Raw genomic sequence first — 23,314 nt, forward strand, 5'->3', positions numbered from 1 at the left:
ATTTCACCAGGTTCTTCCTCATTAACTACCCCTTAGCAAATTCCATGCTTTTCCTGGCCTCTACCAACAATCAATACTATATACAGCTATTGAAACTATATGGTCCCCACATGTATACACTGATGTATGCCCTTCCCACAAAATGGTATACACAGGCCATTTATCTTAACCTATTACAAATTGAGCCTTGTCACAATCTTTGGTATAATAAGTACAAGTCTAGGTCTTTTCAGTTCTGTAGCCAAGCTTAGCACTTAGAGGCCAGCCAAACAATGTCACAATTCCTGGTAAACCACATATGCCAAATAGCTCAAGATCTAGAAACCCTCTATGAAAGAGAAAGTTTTGTAGCTGCTATGGGAGTCAGTAATCTTGCATTAGACTACGTGTTGGCATCTCAAGGTAGACCTTTGAAGTAAACCTCTGGTTACATTTAAGTCAATAACACAGGAAAGGTCTCTAGCTCAACAGATAAAACAATTAAAAGTCAATGATTTTACTAAATTCCTAAAATGCTCCACAATTTCTTGGGCTCCCATTGACTTTACCTCTTGACTCTTTCCTATATTAATAGTATCTGGCCCCGCATTATCTTTCAGGGAGTTATAATAAGTATGGGCCTAATTATTTTGAGTCAACTTTGCAAATGTTGCCTCTCAAACAAAAGTTTATTTGCACGAATACTTGGGAGGTTGCCAAGCTAGTCCAAACGTCAGGAGCACATTGTGAAGACCACAAGAAAGGAATTCGAACGTCGTGTTTAGCGTCAGCAGTTTATAAGCCTCATCTCATGCCTATGTCCACCTCCTCTTCACATTTCCGACAAGTTTCACCCGCTGCTTCCAAAGTGAACGCACCCTCTCATCACGTCTTTTATACCTTGTGCAGGCAGGACTTCCCCTCTATAAAATGACTGAATATTGACTGTTCTCTCTCCCTCTGTTTTGTGCGTTCTCTTGGACAGCCATCCCCTCTACCTTTGGTCATACCGATGGAATACTATCATGAGTTTTGAGATCCAAATCTAACCTTGAGGGTGGAGGTGGCGGGTAGAGTATCTTCATATTTGAGAAGAGTTGCTATAACATGCATATTAATTGGCGGGGAAAAATAAACTTTTTGCAGATGATATGACTGTCTACACAGAAAATCCCAAGGAACTTACAGAACTACCTTAATTAATATGCAAGTTTGGCAAGATAGTAGGATACAAGGTTAACATAAAACAATCAACTCTATTTCTATATGCTATCAATGAACTGGAAACTGAAATTTGAAAAACAGTACCATTTACTTTACCACCAAAAAACAGAGTACTTAGGTATAAAACTAATAAAATATATGTACAATCTATATGCTTAAAATTATAGATTACTGATTAAAGAAATTAAAAGAGTCCTAAACAAATAGGCAGATATACCATTTCTATGGTTTAGAATATCCAATATTGCTAAGATGTCCCAAGACGAATTTCCCAAATTCAACTATAGTCAGTGCAATCCCAGTAAAATTCCCAGCAAGAGTTTATTTTTAAAAATCACAAAGGTGATTCTAAAAATTATAGAAAAGCAATCAAGTTAGAATAACCAAAATATTTTGGAAAAGAAGAATAGAGTTGGAAGACTCAGACTGACTTCAAGATGTACTATATAAAGCTATGTATTGGCAAAATAACGCATAGATTAATGGAACCAGAGGCCAGAAAAAGACCCAGATATATATGATTAATAGATTTTTTCACATAGGTGCAAAAGCAATCTGATGTTGAAAGAATTAGATGATCAAATGCAAAAAAACAGACGACCTCACACTTTATAAAGATTAGCATGGACCTTAAACCTAAATGTAATAGTTGAAATTATAAAACTTCTGGATTAAAAAAAAAAAGGGAAAAATCATTTGTGACCTTGGATTAGACAGTATTTATATCTGAAACCAAAAGCACAATCTATGGAAGACAAAACTGAACTTCATCAAAAATGAAATTTCTGCTTTGTGAAAAATGTTAATAAAAACATAAACCACCCATAGGGATAAAATATCTGCAAAACACACAACTAAGGACATTTATCCAGAACATATAAACTCTCAAAAGCCAAAAATAAGAAAACAGTTCACTGAAGAAAATATATATGGATAGCAAGCATTCATATATAAGGATGCTCCCACAATCATTAGGGAAACGTAAATTAAAACCAAAGCAAGATACCACTAAAAACCTACTGAAATGCCAAAATAATAATAATAATAATAATAATAATAATAATAATAATAATAATAATAAAACCTGATGTGCATTGACAGTCAGAATGCAAAATAGCATACCCAATTTAGAAACATTTTTCAGCTTTTCACAAAGTTAAGCATATTTTTACTATACAATGCAGCAATCCCACTCATATTTATTAAGAAAATTTGTGTTGACACACAAACTTGTATGGAAATATTTATAGCTGCTTTCTCCATATTCATGAAAAACTGGGAGCCCAAATATCCTTCAAGTCATAAAGGGATAAATAACATGGCACATCCATACAATCAGCAACAAATGGAACAACTACTGATATACATATCATTTGATGAATCTCAGAGCCTTAATTTAAGTGAAAGAAATTAATTTTAGAGGCATTAAGTGAAAGAAGCTGGACTCTAAAGTTTACATATTGTAGGATTCCATTTATAGGACATTCCGGAAAACGTAAACTGTACTGACAGAAAACAGGTCAGTGGTTGTCAGAGCTGAGGGGTGATAGGGAGAAGGGCTGACTACGGAGTACAAAGGAAATTCAGGGCAAGGGGTGCTGGATTCCGAAATGCTTTCATTGTGATGGTGCTAATATAATAGTGAGCATTTGCCACAACACTGACTGACACACCAGAGTAGATTTTACTGTATGTAAATTCCTTAATAATAATACAAGAATGTTAGAATTGTAGAATTTCCAGAGGCCTTTTATTTCACTGAGAAATTATCATGAATGGATATTGAATTCTGTCAAGCGCCCTCTGAATCTACTCATGATCACATATTTGATCCAAAGGATTCAGACATGAGTACATACTGAACCCATATGAGGCTCAAGAACAAACCTGTGATATGTGGTATAGACATCTAATACTTTTTGCCACTGGAGGTGAGAATGACTGGAAATGTACACAAGGAAACATTCTGGTTTAACAGAAATACTGTATACATTCATCTTGCTGATAATTACACAAGTGTATACATGTCAAAATTCATGAAGCTGTAAACTTGAGCTTTAGCCATGTTATTGCATACAAATTATACCTCAATAAAGTATTGTTAGCATACAACAGTTTATGGGAGTGCTGGTCACAACCCACTGAATTGATTTCTGGACCCACTAAGGGTTGATAAGTAGTAGTTCACAGGACCTTCAGGGTTGGGAAAATGAGCTCGTGTGTCTAATTTAAATGTCCTCTGAGCCTGGCAGAATTCCTCTTCTAAGTACATTTTATAGAAATTTGAGATAAACTGAATACAAATATCAAATGATCTTCTCCCATTTACTCATTTACCATTACTGAACACCTACAAGGTGTTAGGCACCGAACAGAGTAGATTTGGCAGTCAGCAAAATCCCTACACTCTTGGAGCTTATCTTCTAATGGAACAGATTTGACATTTCCACCTTAGTACTTCTGGTTAACTCCAGATCGCACCCGTCCTTCCTAAGCCTCTCTTCTGTGTATGTCTGCTAAACATCAAGGTTCTGAATCAAATCCTTATGTGTCCACTCACAAGGTTTCTCTGCTGTGTGGCCACCGAACCATGTGAAATGCCAAGCTTTCGCTTACTCTTTTATGAAACAAGTGTTTTGTCTTCTATAACAGGTCCGATAACTGGACTATTTCAGCACCCATTTTAAGTATTAGTATATAAACTTTTATAGAGCTTCTTTCCTATATGAATTCTCTGAGGAGGGAAAGTCCTTATCACCCTCATCATCAGCATGGACTCGCTGATGAATTACAAGACTTGAGCTCCAACTGAAGCCCTTCCCACACTCCTCACATTTGTATGGCTTTTCTCCAGTGTGGACTCTCTGATGGGCTTGAAGGTATGAGCTCCAACTGAAGACCTTACCACATTCCTCACATTTATACGGTTTCTCTCCAGTGTGGACCCTCTGGTGGGCTTGAAGGTATGATCTCTGTCTGAAGCGCTTACCACACACATCACATCGGTATGGTTTCTCGCCTGTGTGGACTCCTCGATGAGCCAGAAAATTTGAGGCCCGACAGAATCCCTTTCCACACTCCTCACATTGATAAGGTTTCTCCCCAGTGTGGCACCTCTGATGGGCTTGAAGTTGTGAACCCACACTGAAGCCCTTCCCACACTCCACACACTGATATGGTTTCTCTCCAGTGTGGACTCTTTGATGGACTTGAAGGCTTGAAAACTGGCTGAAGGCCTTACCACACTTCTCACATTTATAGGGTTTCTCTCCGGTGTGGATTCTACAATGAACATTAAGATCTGAACTCCGGCTGAAGCCCTTCCCACAAGTACTGCATTTGTATGGCTTTTCCCCAGTGTGGCCTCTCTGATGGGCCAGAAGATTTGAGGCCTGACTGAAGCCCTTCCCACACTCTTCACATTTATAGGGCTTCTCTCCTGTATGGACTCTGAAATGAATGTTAAAATCTGAGCTACGACTGAAGCCTTTCCCACATGCATCACACTGATACGGTTTCTCACCAGTATGACCTCTCTGATGGTCCAGAAGATTTGAGGCCCTGCAGAAGCCCTTCCCACACTCCTCACATTTGTATGGTTTCTCTCCAGTGTGGCTTATCTGATGGGCTTGAAGGTGTGAGCCCACACTGAAGCCTTTCCCACACTCCTCACATTTATAGGGTTTTTCTCCTGTGTGGATTCTACAATGAATGTTAAGGTGTGAGCTATAACTAAAGCCCTTGCCACATGCATCACATTTGTATGGTTTCTCTCCAGTGTGGATTCGCTGATGAGCCTGTAGTCGTGAACGCCAACTGAAGCCCTTCCCACATTCTTCACATTTGTAACGTTTCTTTCCCATGTGGACTCTCTGATGGACTTGAAGATATGCGCTCTGACTGAAGCTCAGTCCACACTCCCCACATTTATACGGCTTCTCTAATGTGTGGACTATCAGAGGAGCTTGACAATGTGAGCTTTTCCCAATATTCCTTCCACACTCCTCATATCTGTGTGGATTCTCTCCAGTGGGGAGTCTCTGAGGATGATGAAGAAATGACTTTTGATTGAAACCTTTACATGATGTAGTGTATTTGTGAGATTTCTCTCTACTGTGGATTCTCTGATGGGCTTGAAGACTTGAAAGCCGACGGAAGGTGTTTTTACATTTTTCACATTTATAGGGCTTCTCTCCTACATGGGCTGTCTGCTTAATTTGAAGATGAAAGCCCCGAATAAAAACTTTCTCATAATCTTCCCCTTTGTAGGGTTTTTCTCCACTGTGGTTTCTGTGGTGAACTTGAAGATGTGAACTCTGGTTAAAGCCTTTATCAAACTCCTCATCTTTATAGAAGGCATCACCTTGTTTTTCCCACTGAGATCCAGTCCCTTGAGTATTTACCATGGAATCTTGACACCTGGTTAACTCCTTTGTAACCTGTTGCCAGATTTGTGAGCAGAAAAGCTCTTCATGTGGCAGGTACCTTAATGGAACTTCTTGAAGAGTCTCCATGTCATTTAGATTCTTGTCTCCTAAAAAGATAAAGAGAATTTAGAGAAGGAGTATATGGACACTTTATTCAGAGATGTCAGTTACAAACTTAGGCCCATGCCCTAAGACTTTATGAACAAGGAGAAGGTTCTATTTTTATCATCATGTATCATGTACTCTGATTTATATGTCTACAGAAACCAGGCAGTGGTCCACCAGGCTCCCATTAACTACTTGTTAACAAGATCCATTTAAGTTTTGTAAGTGAGACACAAGTTAGAAATCTGGTGGCAGCAGAGCAAGAAAAATAATTCCTAGGGAATGTTTACAAAGCTGCACCTTACTAAAAGCCTTGTCTTCTTTGCTGCAACTGGTATCTGATAAATAGCTGCCACATAATTCTGCCTACTGCATGTACATCAGATCAAAATGCTCAAAATGTCTTATGGACAGATTATCAAAGATGTTCCCAGGCAATGTTGAAAACCTTTGTTTTATTTTACTGGAAGTTTACTCCCTATTAGGAGCCTTTGAGGCACTGGATTGATTGTAAGACACATTTGGGAGGAAATATCTTATCATCTAAGTGCTTGAAGTTCAGACTATAAGCATAGAGTGGTCCTTCACCTCCTGCTGGGAAATATCCTTCCGGGAGAAGGAGGCTTACAGCACTAACATACATTATTCTAGAACCTCATGGCAATAAAGTTTCTGTAACCCTAGGGGAAAGAAGAATGAAAAAATTAGAGGCTGGTCTTTCACAACAGAGCAAGAACTTGTGAGGAGGAAATAAACAGGGCACAGTACAGATTCTCAAAGTCAATGTTATATAGGAAGAGTTAGGTCCTTCTAGAACTCTGTTCCACCAATTAGCCATATAGCTTCTACTCACTTCTTTTCAGGTCTCTAAAACCTTATCGGTAAGGCCTTTTTTACTGTTCAATTTCAAATAGTAAATTCTCCCCATCCACTCTACATTCCTGAAAACTCCACCCCCCCACTCCATTTTGTTTTTGCACAGCACATATTACTGACATACCGTATATGTCCTGTATCTTTTTTGTTTGATATCTTCTCCCACTTGAATGCAAGATCCGTGAGGATGAGCATTTTATATTGTTATTTCACCACTCCCAAAGCACTGTCTGATACATTGTTCAATAAATATATGTTGAATGGATAAATAAATCCCAGTTTGAGTTCTCTTGTGAGAGTTTGAGCCATGCCATAAGGGTAAAAGATTCAACTTAAGTTACACATAATAGTAAAGGGATTAGAAACAGCATTTGCTGGGAAGTTTAAAGGCTTCACCAGAGCAGGGCTAAATTATGTGGATGTTGCTGATGGGAAAATCACACCGATCACAAAATCATGGCGTGAATCACTTGACAAGGATAAAAAAGCTTAATGCAGAAAAATGGTCCTGGGACCTACAGATTGATTGCTTCTAAAATTTTTGCACTCTCTTCCTATGTGTGTAAAATTCTTCCTTTCCCAAGTAGGAGTCAATATTTAGAGCCTCAGGAATAATGTCTCTGACTGATATAATCAGAGTTTCTATATCTGAATCTGTATGTGGATACAAATATTTTCCTCTATGAACCACATCATTGTTTTTTAGCTAAAGGCTAAAGACTCAGTGAGTCTGAAGTAAATTTAGAAGCCTATGACAAGCTTTAACAGAACAGAAAAATAGTGGTACTTTGTACGCAAAGGTTTCTTTGTATAAAATGCTTGTTAAAACTACACACACACTCACATATACACATACAGAAACACACACACGCATAACTTAAAAAACAGGTAACATGCTTTTCTATACACTGAAGATGAGGCTATAAAGAAAATAGAATTTCTCCTAACCTGAAGATTGTATTCCAGAGGGAATAAAGATAAAAATGTATGTTAATATGGTAAGTGGTAATCAATGCTTAAGACATAGCAGAAGACAAGACAAGGGCAAGGAGAGTGGAGGAGGAAGGTCTTAGGGACAGTGGGTACAGGAAGCCTTTCTGATGATGCTGTGGTTTGAGGAGAGGCTTATGTGAAGTAAGGAAGGGGCCAGGAGGGTGACAGAGTGCAAGGGCACTTATGAGAAAGAACAGAGGAGGGTGACAAGGCAGGGGCATGCTTGGCATAGCTGAGAGGCTAAATTGGATGGAACAGACCGACATAGGGAGGGTGACAGGTTACGTTTACAGAGGGATGCGGGAAGAGGAACAAATGGTGGGACTTGATAAGCCATTTTAAGTACTTGCATTTTACAGAATATGGGGTAATACTGCAATATTTCCAGAATCTCTTGCCTGGCCTTAGTCCCTTTACATATCAATAGGTGTTTCTTTCCAAAGCCTCTGGGGACAAGGGGTGGAGAGAGGCTGTTCTCTCCTCCCTTCTGTTGCATAATTGGTCTGGTGCCTGTCAGTCACCAGGGGTCTGTCAACAGAGTTCCTCTCAGAAGAGGTGGGCGAGGAGTTGAGCATGCACAGGGACAGGAGAGACGGTGAGGGAGGGTGGTGGCCAGAGGGGAAGAACGGAGCTGGGCCTCATCAGGAGCAATAAATAGGCTTCCCCCAATCTCGCCTTTCCTTAGAAGGATTTTGGTCACACTGGTTTATTCACCCTGGGCCAGGAACACCACTTTCCCCGGGAGCTACATGGAATCTGAAGTAAATTTAGAAGCTTCTCGTCAGAGCTGCGGAGGTAACAGGAAGCAGCACAGATTCAGAGGCACACCATTCTCACCTGAGAACCTATGGCTCCGGGTTGCTGTCTTTATCATCCGAAGCTTTTCTTCTCTCTCCAGCTGGGGTGTGACATCCAGTGTGAAGGACTGCTGCCCTGTGAAAAAGCAAGGGCCAGAATTTAAAGTAAATACATCAGAGGCCAACATTACTGAGAACCGTGGTTCTCACTGTATCATCTTCAGGACATCAAAATTCGTGTTTTCAAAACTTTCTGTTATGACACATTGAAAGAAATACATTTTATGTAAAAACTCAGGGTATGAGTATGAGTCATAAGAAATATATATTTGGTCAATCATATGATGAGATATATTATTTCCCAGGTATATTTGATCTTCACCCACTGTTCCCAAAAACACTGCAGTCTTAAAGGTAAAACTGTCATGTTAATGAGACTTTTGGACCTCCACCCAAGGGTGGGGCTGGAGGCTGAATCAGCCAATGGCCAATAGTTTAATCAAGTGTGACTGCAATGAAGCCCTCACAAAAACCCCAGAGAAGAGCTCCTACACTTGGGGAACCCAGAACACCTCCAGGTGTCACCGAGCCAGGCCCCAAGCTCCATGACAACAGAAGTTCCTTTACGTGGGACCTTGCCCTGTGTCTCTCTTCATCTGGCTGTGAACTTATATCCTTTATGGTATCTTTTATTAAACCGGTAAATATGTTTTCCTGAGTTCTGTGAGCCGCCCTAGCAAATTAATTGAACCAAAGAGGGTGGTTGTTAGACCCCCCAATCTGCAGTCGGTAGGTCAGAAGCACAGGGAACTGCCTGGGGCTTGAGATCGGCATCTGGAGTTGGGGGTGGAGGGCAGTCTTGTAGGACGGGGCCCTTAACCTGGGGAATCTGGTGCTGTCTCTGGGCAAATAGCATCAGAATTGAGTTCTCAGACACCCTGCTGGTGTTCCCGAATTGCTTGGTGGTGTGTGTATGGGAAGAGCCTTCCCTGCCACCCCCAAACATTGGGAACCTGAAAGGAGTTAAGCACAGCCATTGCAGTAGACATAAGTATAAATTACTGGGAAAAAAGGTCTATTTTCATCACACCCTCTCCACCTCTCCAACATTTCTCACTCTATTCTTGGCCACAGGCCTTAGTTTTTCCGACAATGTGCAGTTATTACCAAAGCCACTGATATTTTCTACCTTATTTCATTTCATTAAAAAATGCTGGTACAAGTTCCTAAAGTGTGTCATGACCCACTAATTGGAGACAACCAATTTGAGAAAGACCAAAAATGTAGAGCATCATGCTATCAATTCACAGTTCATTTACATAACACACACTTTAGCTGGGGGAGAAAGGCCAGAAACATGCCATCTCTGTGTCTTATGCTGACGAGAAAATGGGAAGCCAGTACAAGAACTCCAAAAGCCCACACATCCAGGGACATACAAATACCGCAGAAGGCTCAGTCAGAGAGGGCGCCTGTCCTCACCTACTGAGACCACGTTCCTGAAGTTCTCCACCATCACGTCTCGGTACAGCTGCCTCTGGGGGGCGTCCAGCAGCCCCAGTTCCTCCTCGCTGAAGACCACAGCCACGTCCTCGAACGTCACTGCCTCCTGTAACACCAAACACACTCCACCGAAATCTTGCAACAAAGGTTCATTGGAAGAAAGATAGAGAAAACTAGAAAGGACGTATAGGAAGTGGTTCCAGACTCTAAGAGACCAGAGTTAAACTTACTATAATACAGTTAGATATTCCAAATAATATTTAATGTATTTGGGAACTCTAAGTTGAAGAGGCACCTTTGATATGTAGTACCTCAGATATCATGTTTTAGATTTTTTATTTTCAGAATAAATGCCAAACAGAACTTTTGACATAGACATTAGCCTCCATCTAATTATTTTCTTCGGATAAGTGAAAACTGCAATGTCAAGGAATATGCAACTTCAAAATTATTATGTACAACTGGCAGGTTTTCTTTTTCACCTTCTCCTATTTGTCCTTCCCCCACAAGAAGGGCAGTATTCCCGGATTCTCCACACCATACACGACATGAATATGACTGATGTTTTAAAATCTGAGGCAATCTGATCAGTTAAAAAAACAACTTATTTTGGTTTTTGTACTTCTTTGGTAATGAGTTATCCTAATTTCATATATTTACTCGCTATCTTTATTCTCAATTTGGTGTCTTACCTGTTAATGCTCTTTGTTCACACTCAGTTGAGGTTTTTATCTTACGACTTTAAATTTTTTAAGCACTTTTTTAAGCATACGTATCACATATATTTTCACCCACATTTTGCTCTGTTCTTGTACAGCTTTGTAAACAGCTGTACACAGCTTGACACTACTGACATTTTAAGCCAGATGATGGCTTGTCATGGGGGTGGGGCGGGGGCGCTAACTTGTACATTAGAGGACATTTAGCAGCTTCCTTGGCTTCCACGCCCTAGACACCAGTAACATCCTTCAAGTTGTGATGCCAAAACGTGTTCCAGATGTTGCCTGGGGGCAAACTAGCCCATGACTGAGACTCACTGTTGTATGGCACAGTCTTAACTTTACAATGAAGGCTGTTTATCACCAGAGCCCTGCACAGCCAGTGCCCTAACTGAGCAACAGAGGTCCTAGAGAAGAAGGGGTTGCTGGAGGACGACAGGGTGGAGGCAGTATTACCTGCGGTGTCTTCCACCCACCAGGACAGCGAGGCGCCTCGCAGAAGGGGCCCACGCCCTGACTGGAGAATTCTTTTCCCTTGCCTCTCTCTATCCGAGTAAAAATCCTGGGACTATCTTTGGGTCACCTGGACCTTTGGTTTCCTGTGTGAACTTAGGCAGCTTTCTAAAATTCTATAATCCTGTTTCCTTGTACTTAAAATGCTGATGAGACCAAGTACTTCCTCATAAGGTTGATCTGAGACTAAATGCAGTAAGAAAAGCACCTGACAAGTCCTCTTGTACTACTGGACTTTAAAATTAAGTGCATTATTACTTTGATAAAATAAATTAATATATAAATAAAAATACCAATCAGTAAATAAAATACATACATCATATGGCTCAGATACAGGTAAGAAAGAATCCAGTTTATTTATGTGAAAATAGCTGATAATATTTTCTCGCTGTGAAGCATCAGTTATATCCTGTTACACTGTGCCATATTTGAATATTCTACATGCAGAATACCTGAGGTACTGCATACCAAATATGCCTTTTCAATTTAGAGTTCCTAAAACATTAAAAAGAAACTGTCAAACTCTTCCAAATTCCTTTTTGAGGAAATAGTTATATTAGGAAAACAGCTTCCACTGTTCTTTAAAATAGTAAAAATCCTCAACTACCTAAATGTCCATGAATGGGGAAAAGTTATGAGACACACACAGACACACACACACACACACACACACACACACACACACAGAGTACTCAATTCAAGGGAATATGATGTAGCCATTAAAAATGTAGGGAGGTATACAATATTAATTCGAAGACATAATTTGAGAATTTTAACTACACAATAACAACTACACAGTTATGAATGCATATGAGGCAAAGTTCATGGAAAAACAAAAACTGCTGTTTTGTAAGGAAAATAGTAAAACAGCAGTTTCTTTTTTTAACTGCTATTGACTTTTCTGCTCTATTCTTAATCATGAAACTATAAAAGGTGATGAAATAAAATGATGAAAACTAAACTCCACTAAAACGCAGTGATCCTCTGGTACATATGACTCTTCTAAATGCCTCCTGTTCTCTTTAATCCTTTTGAAGAAAGAAAAACAGGAGGTGTCTGAATAATGCTGATATATAAAATTACAATTTAAAATCTAGAAAGGCAAGCCTGACTCACCTTGAACTTGGTCATTTTGTCCTCCTTCTAGGGAAGGGCCACGTCTTGGGAAGGCAAAAAGGAAGGAGAAAAGCCATCAAATTCAGGCCAAGGCTGTCGCTAACCCATATTCTGCTTTACGTGAAATAGCAACAGTGCCCCGTCCTCAGGGTGCTTGGATGAGCAAGGCGTGCGCGGGACTCCAGATACAACTCACCAGTGCAGCTGCACAGTGAGCAACCTACCCTACCACACACCGCGGCCTGAGGACAAGCTCTCCTTGTAGTTCTCAGGGTTACGACTCTGATTCTAGAAGGGTGGAAACTGAGTGAAATACCCAGGTTAAAAGTGACTTCTGGCACCAAATGTCTAGGTTCATAACACTGCTATATGTTGGCTGTGAAATCTTGGACAAATTGTTAATCTCTCTGTGCCTCAATTCTTCCATCTGTAAAACGGAGGGGTTACCAATGCCTATCTCATAGGATTGTTGTAAGAATTCAATGAGAAGGCAGAAAGCACATAAAACACCTTCAGGGTACCTTAGTAGTAGCTGCAGAAAAGCAGACAATATGCAGTAACATAAAGCCTATCCTCATAAATGGTTTCTATCAATGGAGCCTTTACAGGCTGTTGTTCTGCCTTGCCAGTCACCTTTAACCTCTGAAATACCCATTGCTCTTTCTTCATTTGTCATAGTTAATATGATGTCTTTGCAATATTTAAGACTACATGGACTTTTTTTCTGTGATATACATAATATTTACCATTTAAAATGTGTAAGTGTACAGTTCCTTAAGTGCATTCATACTGTTGTACAACCATCCCCACCATCCACCACCAGAGCTTTCCCACCATCCCACACTGCAACTCTGTGCTCTTAAACAGCGACTCCTGCTCCCCCTCCTTTCAGGCTTTGGTAACCCCTAATCTACTTTACTCTCTCTATGAATTTGACTACACGGATGAGTTTTTTTTTAAAAGATGTAAGGACTTGCCAGATTTACTCTGTTACCAGTAGGGGCTTAAAAGATTCTAACATGAAGATGAAGAAAAATTAGTAAAATCTTGTGATTTCGCAAGTCACAAGATTTAACTGTAAGTTAGGTAAGCAAATATTACTTGAATCAACAAGCTATAGTAATGACAGTAATGACCAAGACAACAAGAATGACAAGGTTTAGCATTAAATAGGCTCTAAGTACCTGTTAGGGACCTTGCCAAGGGCTTGGCACGCATTGTTTCAGTCCTCCACGTACCTGTGAAGAAGCTGCCGCTGTCCTGGTCATGTGACTCTGGCCCAGGCACCTACCCCTCTGTGCCTGTCTTCAACTGCAACAAGGAGATAAGAACAGAATGCTACTCATTGGATTATTGTGGAGCATAAATGAGCTAATTTATTCCTGCCCTTGGCACTGTAACCTGGCATTTGAGGACTCTCTCAATAAATGACAATGTTGACTGTTGCCCCCATTTAACAGATGAGGAAGCTGAGGCTTGGTGAGGTTAAGAGGCAGGGGTAGAACCTGAAGCCAGGTCTCCCACCATAGCCAGTATTCTAGATCTTGTCTCTCTGTTGCTTCTAAAGACAAAAATAAGCAGATGGGAATTTCAGGTCTCACAGAAAGGGAAATGAGAGCTGGAGAGCTAGGGGTGAAAGACACAAAAACAGGGAGAGGACTCTGAAGCCAAAGGATCTGCTTGCGGGAGAAAAGAACAGTTGTGAAGGGTGTAGGCTCTGGAATGAGGATTTCATAGGAATTGAATGCTGCCGTCTCCAACTTGTGAATACTTTGTGTCTCAATGTCTAATCTATAAATCGGGACTAATAATAATAATACCAACTCATAGGTAGTCAGTCTCAGTGACTATACATAAAACATTTGGAACAGCCTCTGGCAGCTTAAACATTCAAGGGATGTTACCCATGTGGGCATGAAATAGTCAAGGAACCCTTTCTTTAGGTGGCTGTAGCTGCACACAGCCGGATGAGCAGAGCGTGGGCTGGATTCCAGATACCACCCCCGCTTCAGCCGAGAGCCCCTGCACAGTGAACAACCCATCCAACCACACCCACGGCCTGAATGCAAGTTCCCCTTGTAGTTCTCAGGGTATGGTTCAGATTCTGGGGAAGGTGGAAATTAAGAGTAAAACGCCCAGATTAAGAGATAATTATTCATTAATTACTGGCTAATTTCTTACTTATTAGTTAATTATTATTAGTTATTCCTCCTACTTCAGATAGACGAACCCTGCTGTGGAACAGGGTAATGTACAACTTTCCAGCCTTGGAAGAAATAGCCTTTTAGAATTTGTAATTCATTTTGTTCAGACTCTTTATTTGCCCAAGGATGACTTCTCATGAAGAGTGTTTTGCAAGGAGATCTTTCCATCACTTCTGGGGGACAGTGCATAATTGGTAAACCAATCTTGTGATGAATACCTGCTCAGCTTTGCATGTCAAGTACCTGAAACAATGCTTACAACAGAGAAATTGCTCAGGAGACACTCTGCAGTGAGTGTCAGTGTCCTGATGAATGACCACCCCACAGGTGACAGGCCCAGGCACATGGAAAGACCAGCCTAGTTGGTCTCAGGTCTGAGTTGTGAAATTCTAAAGCTGAATTGAGCCCAGTTGAATTTGGAGACTGGGGGTTTTATTTCCAAGCTTTTCCTCTAGGTCTTTCATGGTATTTTCAAGATCAAGGTCAGCTTTGGAAGGAAAAGAGCCTCTGGATTAAAAAACAAAAAACATCTCAGAGAGGTGCTTTCTGCTGTTCAAAGACCGTGCCTGCCTACAGGGTCTCCTGTTAACAAAATCCACAGCATGTGTCCATCAAAATATTTAGAACAACTATCTCGTTGCCTACATAATTAGCAATGGGCAGGCTTTTGTTAAGTCTTCACTAAATAAATGATTTCATTAATTCAATAAGCACTCATGGAAACCTTACTATAAAAGAGTTACAATTACCCAGCCTCCACTTGCTCACAGTCTAGTGATCAAGAAACCAGCACTTACACTGCACATTGCTAAGTGCCTGAACAGGGAACAGGGTCCTCTGGAAGCACAAGGTATGGTCCCCAAGGCCCAGACTCGACTGGAGAGGGTTCTACATAAACGTGGCTTATCTGAGTCCTGCAGGATGACTGAGTTAGCCAAAGAGAAGCAGAATCCCTGAAAAACCACAAGAGAACAAATGTCATGATATGAGTGGATATAAACAAGAGGCAGTAAAAGATGAGCAGAAGGCAGGATTCAAACCACGATGATGTGAGTCCCAGTTTTACCTGCAAGTCAGCAGAGAAGCAGCCAAGGACTTGAGGAAGGGAGAATATAGGGAGATTCTTTTTGTGGTGGGAACAGGTTACTCTCCCGGCTGATAGGAGGAGAGGAGAAAGGCTGGGGCTAGAGAGACCGTTCGTGGGGGGCTACGCCAAGAATTACTTCTTTCTTTATTCATGTCCCTCCTTAGTTCATCCCTGGGCAGGAGAGAATTTCTATCTGCCAATCACACCCCAACACTTCTTATTCCCAATCCCTGCTTGATTCTTTTCTCTTTAGCATGAATCACTCTCTAACATTCTGCTCAGTATTTTGCCTATTTATATTCATCACATCTGTCCTGCACGGACTTTTGTTTCCTGCTGCATCCCCAAAACCTGGTATGTTGTGGCAAGCACCTGGGGGTGGGGGTGACTCAACAAAGATCTGCAGAATCAACAGCATCATACAGGTCAGGGCCCCATTGTTTATCACCTGCATCATTGATTCAACATAAAATTATTGAGGGCCTATGCTGTGCCAGCCAAGGGTCCTAGACATGAAAGACACAGCGGTGAATGAAGCAGGCAAAGACCTTGATGTCATAGAGCTCATGGGGTCATGAGGGCAATAACCAACTGATAGTATAGTGAGAGATACTTTCTAAAAATAAGACAGAGTAAACAGGATAAGAAGAGATGGAAGGAGGGGCTGTTACAGATTGCTGTAGAAGGCTTCTCTTACATTAGAGCAGAGACGTAAACCACAGGAGAGACAGCCATCCAGACAGCTAATATCTGAAGGACGTGTAACTTAGCCGGGAGAAGAAAATATTTTTTGTTAAAAAACCACCACAAGTCTGTTCTCTCCACCAGTGCTTCTCAAATTTTAATGTTCCATGGAGCAACTAAGGGGCGCTGTGAAGGTGCAAGTGCTTAGGTCTCACTCACAGACATTCTTAATCAGAAGACCAATTATGGGGACTAAGAATCTACGTTTCTAACAATATCCCAGGGGATGCTGAGGATGTTTGTCCCTGGATCACAGTTTGAGTAGCATCAGTCAAAAACAGCCCTCCGGATATTTTCAGACTAAGGACTTGAGTTCTTCACCTTCAGCTTTTCTACTAATCCCAAACTTATGTACACTTATGGCCTAAGGGCAAAAAAATTAAGGACGGTCATCACAAATTGCAAGCTTCTCTCTGATCCTAATGAATAGGATTAGAACGAAAGTTAGGATCTGAAGGTGTACCAAGATCAACTTTAAACAGCTAATTTCACCCACAAGGGAAACCTGGGCTGTTCGTAAAATACTCCCAATAATCATCACGGTAGCTGACATAGCAGCTTGCTTACCACCTACTAACGCAGCATTTACAGGAATGCTTTACATGCAGCAGCTCACTTAATTGTCCTAACAACTCTAGAGATTGAGATAGTAATTATCCCCATTTTACAAATGAGGACAATTGAGGCATAGAGAAGTAATTTGGTTCATGATTAACCAGTGGCCAGTAAGAGTCAAGATTTTCACCCAGAGCCTTATCTACTAGGACAGTGGTTCTTAACTCTAGCAGAACATTATAGATTGACAGGGAAACTTTAAAAAAAAAGAAAGCTCAGGCCTTATCCATAACTAATCAAATCAGGTCGGTGGAGGTGGGTTGTTAAACATCTTCATTTTTGCATCCCTACCACCATACCACGCTATGATTTCATTGCCCAGTCACGTCACTTCAACAGATAGTACGAACCCTCCTATTACTACAAAGCTCACCTACCACAGCCCCTGCTGGTTCATTCTATTCCAAGTGCAATCCCTTATGGCCCTGCATGGTGTGTAGCATCCTCCTGCCCCAGGCGGTGAGTATGTAACTAATAAACTGCTGCCCATCTCACCTGCCCAGTTATCAGGTGTCATGGTTTGAGCCATCTCATACTATTTAAGGCAGGGACTTCTTCCTAAACATGGTGAATAGGTGACCAGAACAGGATCAGAATCACTCAGAAGCTAATAAAGAACACAGAAGCCTAGACCCATTGATACAGTAAGAGTCCTGGGTCTTTATGGCCTTTATATTTTTTACCAAGTTCCCCAGATCATTCTGACATGACCAAAGTTTCAGAACCACTATATTATTCCATTATGCCTCTCAAGGGGTTACCTGAACTGCCCAAGGACACCCATGAAGCCAAGGGCAGGGCCAGGCCTGGCACTCAGGCCTCTTGATTGCCAACTCCCTGCTTCTCTCCATTGTAAGGTGCCCTTGGAGGTCTAAAAAGCAAGAATGACTTGTAAATGCCCCTGAAGACAAATTCTCAGAGCGAAAAGGGATGCTTCCATTTAGACCAGTGCTGTCCCACAGAAATATAATGCAAGCTACATGTGTGATTTAAATGTTTCTAGTGGCCACATCAAACAATGTAAAAAGGAACAAGTGAGCTTAATATTGTGGATAAAATGAGAGTTCCTGTGGCCAGGATTCTCACCTGGCCTTGGTTGGCTAGCTCACTGCACACCTGTGGGCAATGTGTCATTATTGACTCTATATAGGGAGACCTGCCCAGTGTTCTGGGCAACACGGTGGCGGCTGCAAGGCTGCAGAACAGAGGCTGGAGTGGTCGTGGTGCCAAGAGGCCCAGAGGATGGCTGTGCGGGTAGAGAGGCCCAGAGGCAGAGACCAGCTTGCTGCATGCAGGATTTTAGTGACTGACCTGCCACTGTGGAAATAAAGTTGAGTATAATCCTTTCACCCCAAGAACATTCTACTGTCATTTCTTTGGTCACACTGAATCCATAGTGAACTTACCTGGGGCTGAAACCCATTGGCAAGACAATTGGCGTAGTTGGCAGGATTCACTGGTGACCAGAGAACAGGCTGCCATCATGGAAGGAGTGTTTCAGCAGGCTGCACCCATGGATGGGGAGACATTCAAGGGTCCCCCTGTGGACATGTGGTACTGTGAAGGGGTGGAGGATGGGGGTCCACCTCAGGAGAAAGAAAATTTGTTGCTGACTAAAATGGCGTCACTACAAAGTGCTGTGGAAATAGTAAAGGATGTCAAGGTAGACCAAGAGGAAACAGCATGAGAAGGAGCAGCAGCCCAAGAAGGAGCGGTCCAAGGAAAAGCAGTGTGGGAGTGCAGGCTGCCAGGTGCCAAGGGGCAGGGGCAGGAAGAGGCCCGAGAAGGAGCACATGAGAAGCAGCCGCACGCAGGCTGCCAGGCGCCAAGGGGAAGAGAAGGATGTAGCGGAGCCGTCAGCCCCAGAAATGGAGGGGCGGAGGTTTGACGAACAGGTGGGGGTAGAGGCCCTGCCTGTGCCAGAGGCGTCAGCCCCTCCTCGGCTGAGACTCCCCCACCCCCTGGTTGAAAGCTAGTGGAAAGCCAGAAGGACTCAGCAACCACAGGTTCTTTCAGGAGAGGTGCAGCACCCCCTCAGGTTGTGGAGCGCTCCATGCTCTGCTGCCATCCTCAGGGCTCAAGCACAAAAGGAAATACACTCTGCTTATTGAAGGAAAAGGCAGGAGCAGACAGAAAGAAATTGGACGACTGAGACAGGAGCAGCAGTTCTGGCTGCTGAGGACAAAGCAGAAGGCAGAGAGAAAGCAACAAGATTCGGCCTGTGTGTCTGCAAGACTTTTAGCTGAGAGGCTGACGGTGGGTATTGTAGGGCCCACCCATGGTCCTTTTGGTTAACTCATTTGAGTAGAACTGGTTTGAATACAGCCAGGATGACCACTTGGTGGCAATGGATGTCCGCAGGCTCGAGGGTTATTATTGTAATTTTTGTTATTTGTATATTGTCATAGCCTCTGTTGTTATTATGGAATTTGGTTACAATGCTCCAGCTTTCTGGCACAGGGACCACTGCAGAGGCACACAGACTGAGAGGAGAGAATCCTAGGAGGAGTGGAGCGTGGATAAAATGAACATTCCTGTGGGCAGATTCTCACCTGGCCCTGGTTGGCTAGCTCACTACACACATGTGAGCAATGCATCGTTACTGACTCTATATAGAGAGCCCTGCCCAGTGCTCTGGGCTAAAGGGTAGCACGGCTGCAAGGCTGCAGGAGAGCAGAGCAGAGGCTGGAGTGGTGGGAGCACCGAGGACAGAGGGGCCCAGAGGATGGTTGTGCAGGTAGAGAGGCCCAGAGGCAGAGACTGGCTTGCTGCATGCAGACTCGCTCTGAGTAAACGGGATTTTAGTGATTGACCTGCCACCATGGAAATAAAGTTGGGTGTAACCCTTCACCCCAAGAACATTTTACTTGTCATTTCTTTGGTCACACTGAATCCACAGTGAACTTATCCAGGGCTGAAATCCACTGGCAAGACAATATTAATATATTTTACTTAACCCATATATCCAAAATATTCCTTCAATTTGCAAGCGAAATTAAAATTATTGAGATATTTTACATTTTTTTAATACTATGTCTTTGAAATCCATTGTGTGTCTTAAACTTATGGCACATCTCCATTAGCATTACCCACATTTCAGGTGCTCAACAGTCACACTGGCTAATGGCTACCACATCGGATAGTGCAAACTTAGACCTTTTTAAAGCAAGAGACCATATCATAATCTCCCCCTCCCTGCACTCCCCCACCCCGCTATGAACTCTTTAAGGTCAAAAGACAGCAAATGAGTGTTATATGTTTAAACAATGGTTATTATAGGAACTAGTCATTTTTGTTCAACTGTATGACAGAATTGAAGTATCAAAAGCAGAAGGCAGGGACGAAAAGAGTATCTTAAAATAGTCTTTTGCCCTTTCAATAACTTGCTGCACTTTCATGTTGCATATGCATCTATAACAGACAAGGACAACTCTAGTCTGTAATAGACAAGATGATTTATTATGTGCCTGGCACTATTTCAAGCACTTTACATATCCTATCTCTTTTAACTGTCACAAAAACTTCTGGAAGTAGATATTGATACTGCCCCTACTAGATGGGTAAGAAAATGGGGCACGAGAAGTTAAAGAGCTTGCCCAAGGTAATCCAGTCACAGGGTGCTAGAGCTCGGTTTCACACCTAGCTGCTGAGGTTTGATCCTGGCTCTGCCCCTTACTGACTGTCATTTATTCAATTGTCTGTGCCTATTTCTTCATTTTTAAGTAACAATAATAGCATCATAGTGACGAATAAATGAGTTAGTACATGTAAAGCACTGGAAGTTCTCGGAGTCATTACAAGTGCCCAATGTAAGCTATTCTCATCCCCTTTACGAATCCCATGCAATAAACAAAAAATTGAACATTCACGTTGATTTGTTTCTAAGGAAATTTGTTATAGATCATGACAATATTATGCATAATTGTACATCAACTTCTGCATACTCTGAAAAAGTTGGTGTATTCCACAGCCCACCAAAAGTAAGGGAAGAGAGGAGGAATATGGACTATCTTTCTATTTTGTTCTCTAGTTCCAGGCTGTAGCACCCTTTTGAACAGCTACATGAATCATACATACTCACTGAATTACTCCTCTCTGCTGACCTTGTGCTGGGCACTCTGAGAAGAATATGACAAGGTCCATGAAACAGAGGTCCATGCGGCCTTAGAGGAGAGAAGAAACCAAGAATTATATGCCGGTGGCAAGAGAGACTCCAAAGGAGCAAAGAAAATCCAACATTATCTTTCTCTAACCGCAACTCCTCCTAACTTTCTCATATAAATAACATCTCTTAATTGCCAAGAGTGAAAACCTTAGTGTAGCTGTCAATATTTCCATTATGGGCTGAACTGTATGTAACCCACTAAAACTCACATGTTGAAGTCCTAAACCCCAGGACCTCAGAATGTGATTGTATTTGGAGATATGGAATTTAGAGAGGTGACTAGCTTACAATGAAGCTATTAGGGGGGACCCTTAAATCAATCTGACTGGTGTCCTTGTTGGAAGTATTTGGGACACACAAAGGGACAGCAGAAGCATGCACACAGAGGAAGACGACTGAGAACACAGCCATCTGTAAGACAAATAGGGCTCAGAGGACACCAAACATGCCAACACCTAGATCCTACTGATGCAACATTTGAGTTCGCTTTAAAATACTCAAGGAGAAAAAAACGTGTGCAGTGGGAGAGGAGAAGCCACAAAATTCTAGCAAGGATTGAAGCAGAGTGATTGTTACATAGGAGTTCATTATATTGCACTTTGGCAATGTGTGGAAATTTCTACACTAAAGGGTTAAGGGGTAACTGAATAGTGCAATGATTTTGTAAAACATAGATCGACACACATTTTTAAACTGCTAAACAGAAATGCATTAAAATATTAAAAACTGTTTCTAGTCTAGTATCATGGGTAATTCCAAATGCTTTCCTTTATATATTTCCTGAATGCTCTACAAAGTGTGTACATTTTTTCTATAATCAGAATATGAACTACACATAGTTTGAAAAAATTGAGAATGTATCTGAAATTTTTTAAGTAAGTCCAAACTCATTAACCCTGCTTTCAAAATCCTCTACAAAACTTAATCCTAAATGACTCCTCTGCATCCAGTTTCCTACGGCTGAACATTTATATACATTATTTTCGTGTTTTGTTTCCTAAATTGCAATTTCAGGATTTTAAATTGTGGGACCAAGGATATCCAAAATTATAAGGAACATGAGCCCTGGACTCAAATTCCACTGCTCCTACTAGAAGTGTGATGTAAAATAAGTAACATATGCTCTTTCTGTCTCCACCTTTTCATCTGTACAATGGAGATAATAGCACTATTCGTTTCATAGGGCCTTGTGAAGGTTAGATGTAATTTTTATAAAGCCCTTAAAATGACACTAAGTACTCAATGTGTAACTATTATCACCATTACTCATGCCCTGTATAGGTTCTACACAGTTATTTAAACAAGTTCCCAATTATTTAACAATAACCGGACATCTTTGTAGCAGAAACATTTGCTAACGAATAAAATACGCACGACCGCTTGAAGCAGAAAAGGTAGACGAATGCTAAGTCCTGTCAGGGTGGGGCTCTGCTGCCAGGAGGCCCGGACTGCGGCCACCGTTCCGCAGCCCTCTTTCAGAAGTCAGGGCAGGGGAAGCAGAGGAGGCTGGGAGATACCACGGTCTTGTCTGTGGTCCTAGAAACAAAAAAAACACACGGTATCTGCGGGTGATGCACTCCTTTAAAAACGGATCAGAAGCAGTCGCAGAGCCTCTTTCCTGCAGGGATCAGAAAAAACCGGTGGCACTTCGAGGAGCTTCCAGAGTACGGGGGACTTACTATAGCAGCATTAACATTACTGTTAATACCTTGCCGCACGCCTGAAGACTTCTCAAAACAAATGTATCAGTACTCGTAATATCCCTTTACAGAAAAGGAGTGAGGCACACAAAGACTAAGTTCTCACCCAGTGCTTTGCCGCCAGAAAGTGACAGAGCGTGTAGAAGGTGTTGGGGGAAGGCGGGCTGGGCTGCGCAGAGCACGGACCCTCCAGCCGCGGGTACCGCTCTGCCTCGAAGCCTGCGACTCGCGAACCGCCCCAGAGGCAGAGGCTCCCGCGGGGGGAAAGCAAGCGGCCGCCCCCGCCCCTCAACCCCGCTCTCGGCGGCTGACCGAGGCTTTTCTTCCCTGCGACGGAGGGCCGGGCCCGCTGCGCCCACGCCCAGGTCAAAAAGTTAAAAGAGGTCCCGGGATTCCGGGCAACACTCACCTTCCAGAGCGAAACGAAGGCCGCGATCTTAACCTCTTGCAGCGGAAGAGCCTCCGACAGCCCGCAGCTCCGACTACATTTCCCAGCATCCCCGAGGGGAACAGGAGCCGCTGCCCCGCCCCAGCACCGACGGCCTGG

The 23,314-nt window shown here is 42.2% G+C and overlaps 1 protein-coding gene across 13 annotated transcripts; it reads right to left on the bottom strand.

Moving 5' to 3' along the window:
- Positions 1-2,382: 2,382 nt before the first annotated feature.
- ZNF45 (zinc finger protein 45) lies at positions 2,383-23,289 on the bottom strand. 13 transcript variants are annotated; one of them, XM_037012331.2, is made up of 10 exons: positions 23,177-23,289; positions 22,442-22,603; positions 20,984-21,065; positions 18,309-18,443; positions 15,254-15,409; positions 13,491-13,563; positions 12,253-12,296; positions 9,884-10,010; positions 8,442-8,537; positions 2,383-5,737 (listed from the first exon to the last, which is right to left on the bottom strand). In XM_037012331.2, the coding sequence occupies exons 7-10, from the start codon at positions 12,265-12,267 to the stop codon at positions 3,909-3,911; spliced, it is 2,067 nt and encodes a 688-aa protein (XP_036868226.1). In that variant the 5' UTR covers positions 12,268-12,296; positions 13,491-13,563; positions 15,254-15,409; positions 18,309-18,443; positions 20,984-21,065; positions 22,442-22,603; positions 23,177-23,289; the 3' UTR covers positions 2,383-3,908. The 13 variants fall into 13 exon arrangements, with proteins under 13 accessions (XP_036868226.1, XP_073082158.1, XP_036868225.1 ...); XM_073226057.1 differs by having other exon boundaries at positions 18,309-18,459; XM_037012330.2 differs by having other exon boundaries at positions 18,309-18,488.
- Between the last annotated feature and the right edge of the window lie 25 nt (positions 23,290-23,314).

This window comes from Manis javanica, chromosome 17 (assembly GCF_040802235.1).
Source record: "Manis javanica isolate MJ-LG chromosome 17, MJ_LKY, whole genome shotgun sequence".
Lineage (NCBI taxonomy): Eukaryota > Metazoa > Chordata > Mammalia > Pholidota > Manidae > Manis > Manis javanica.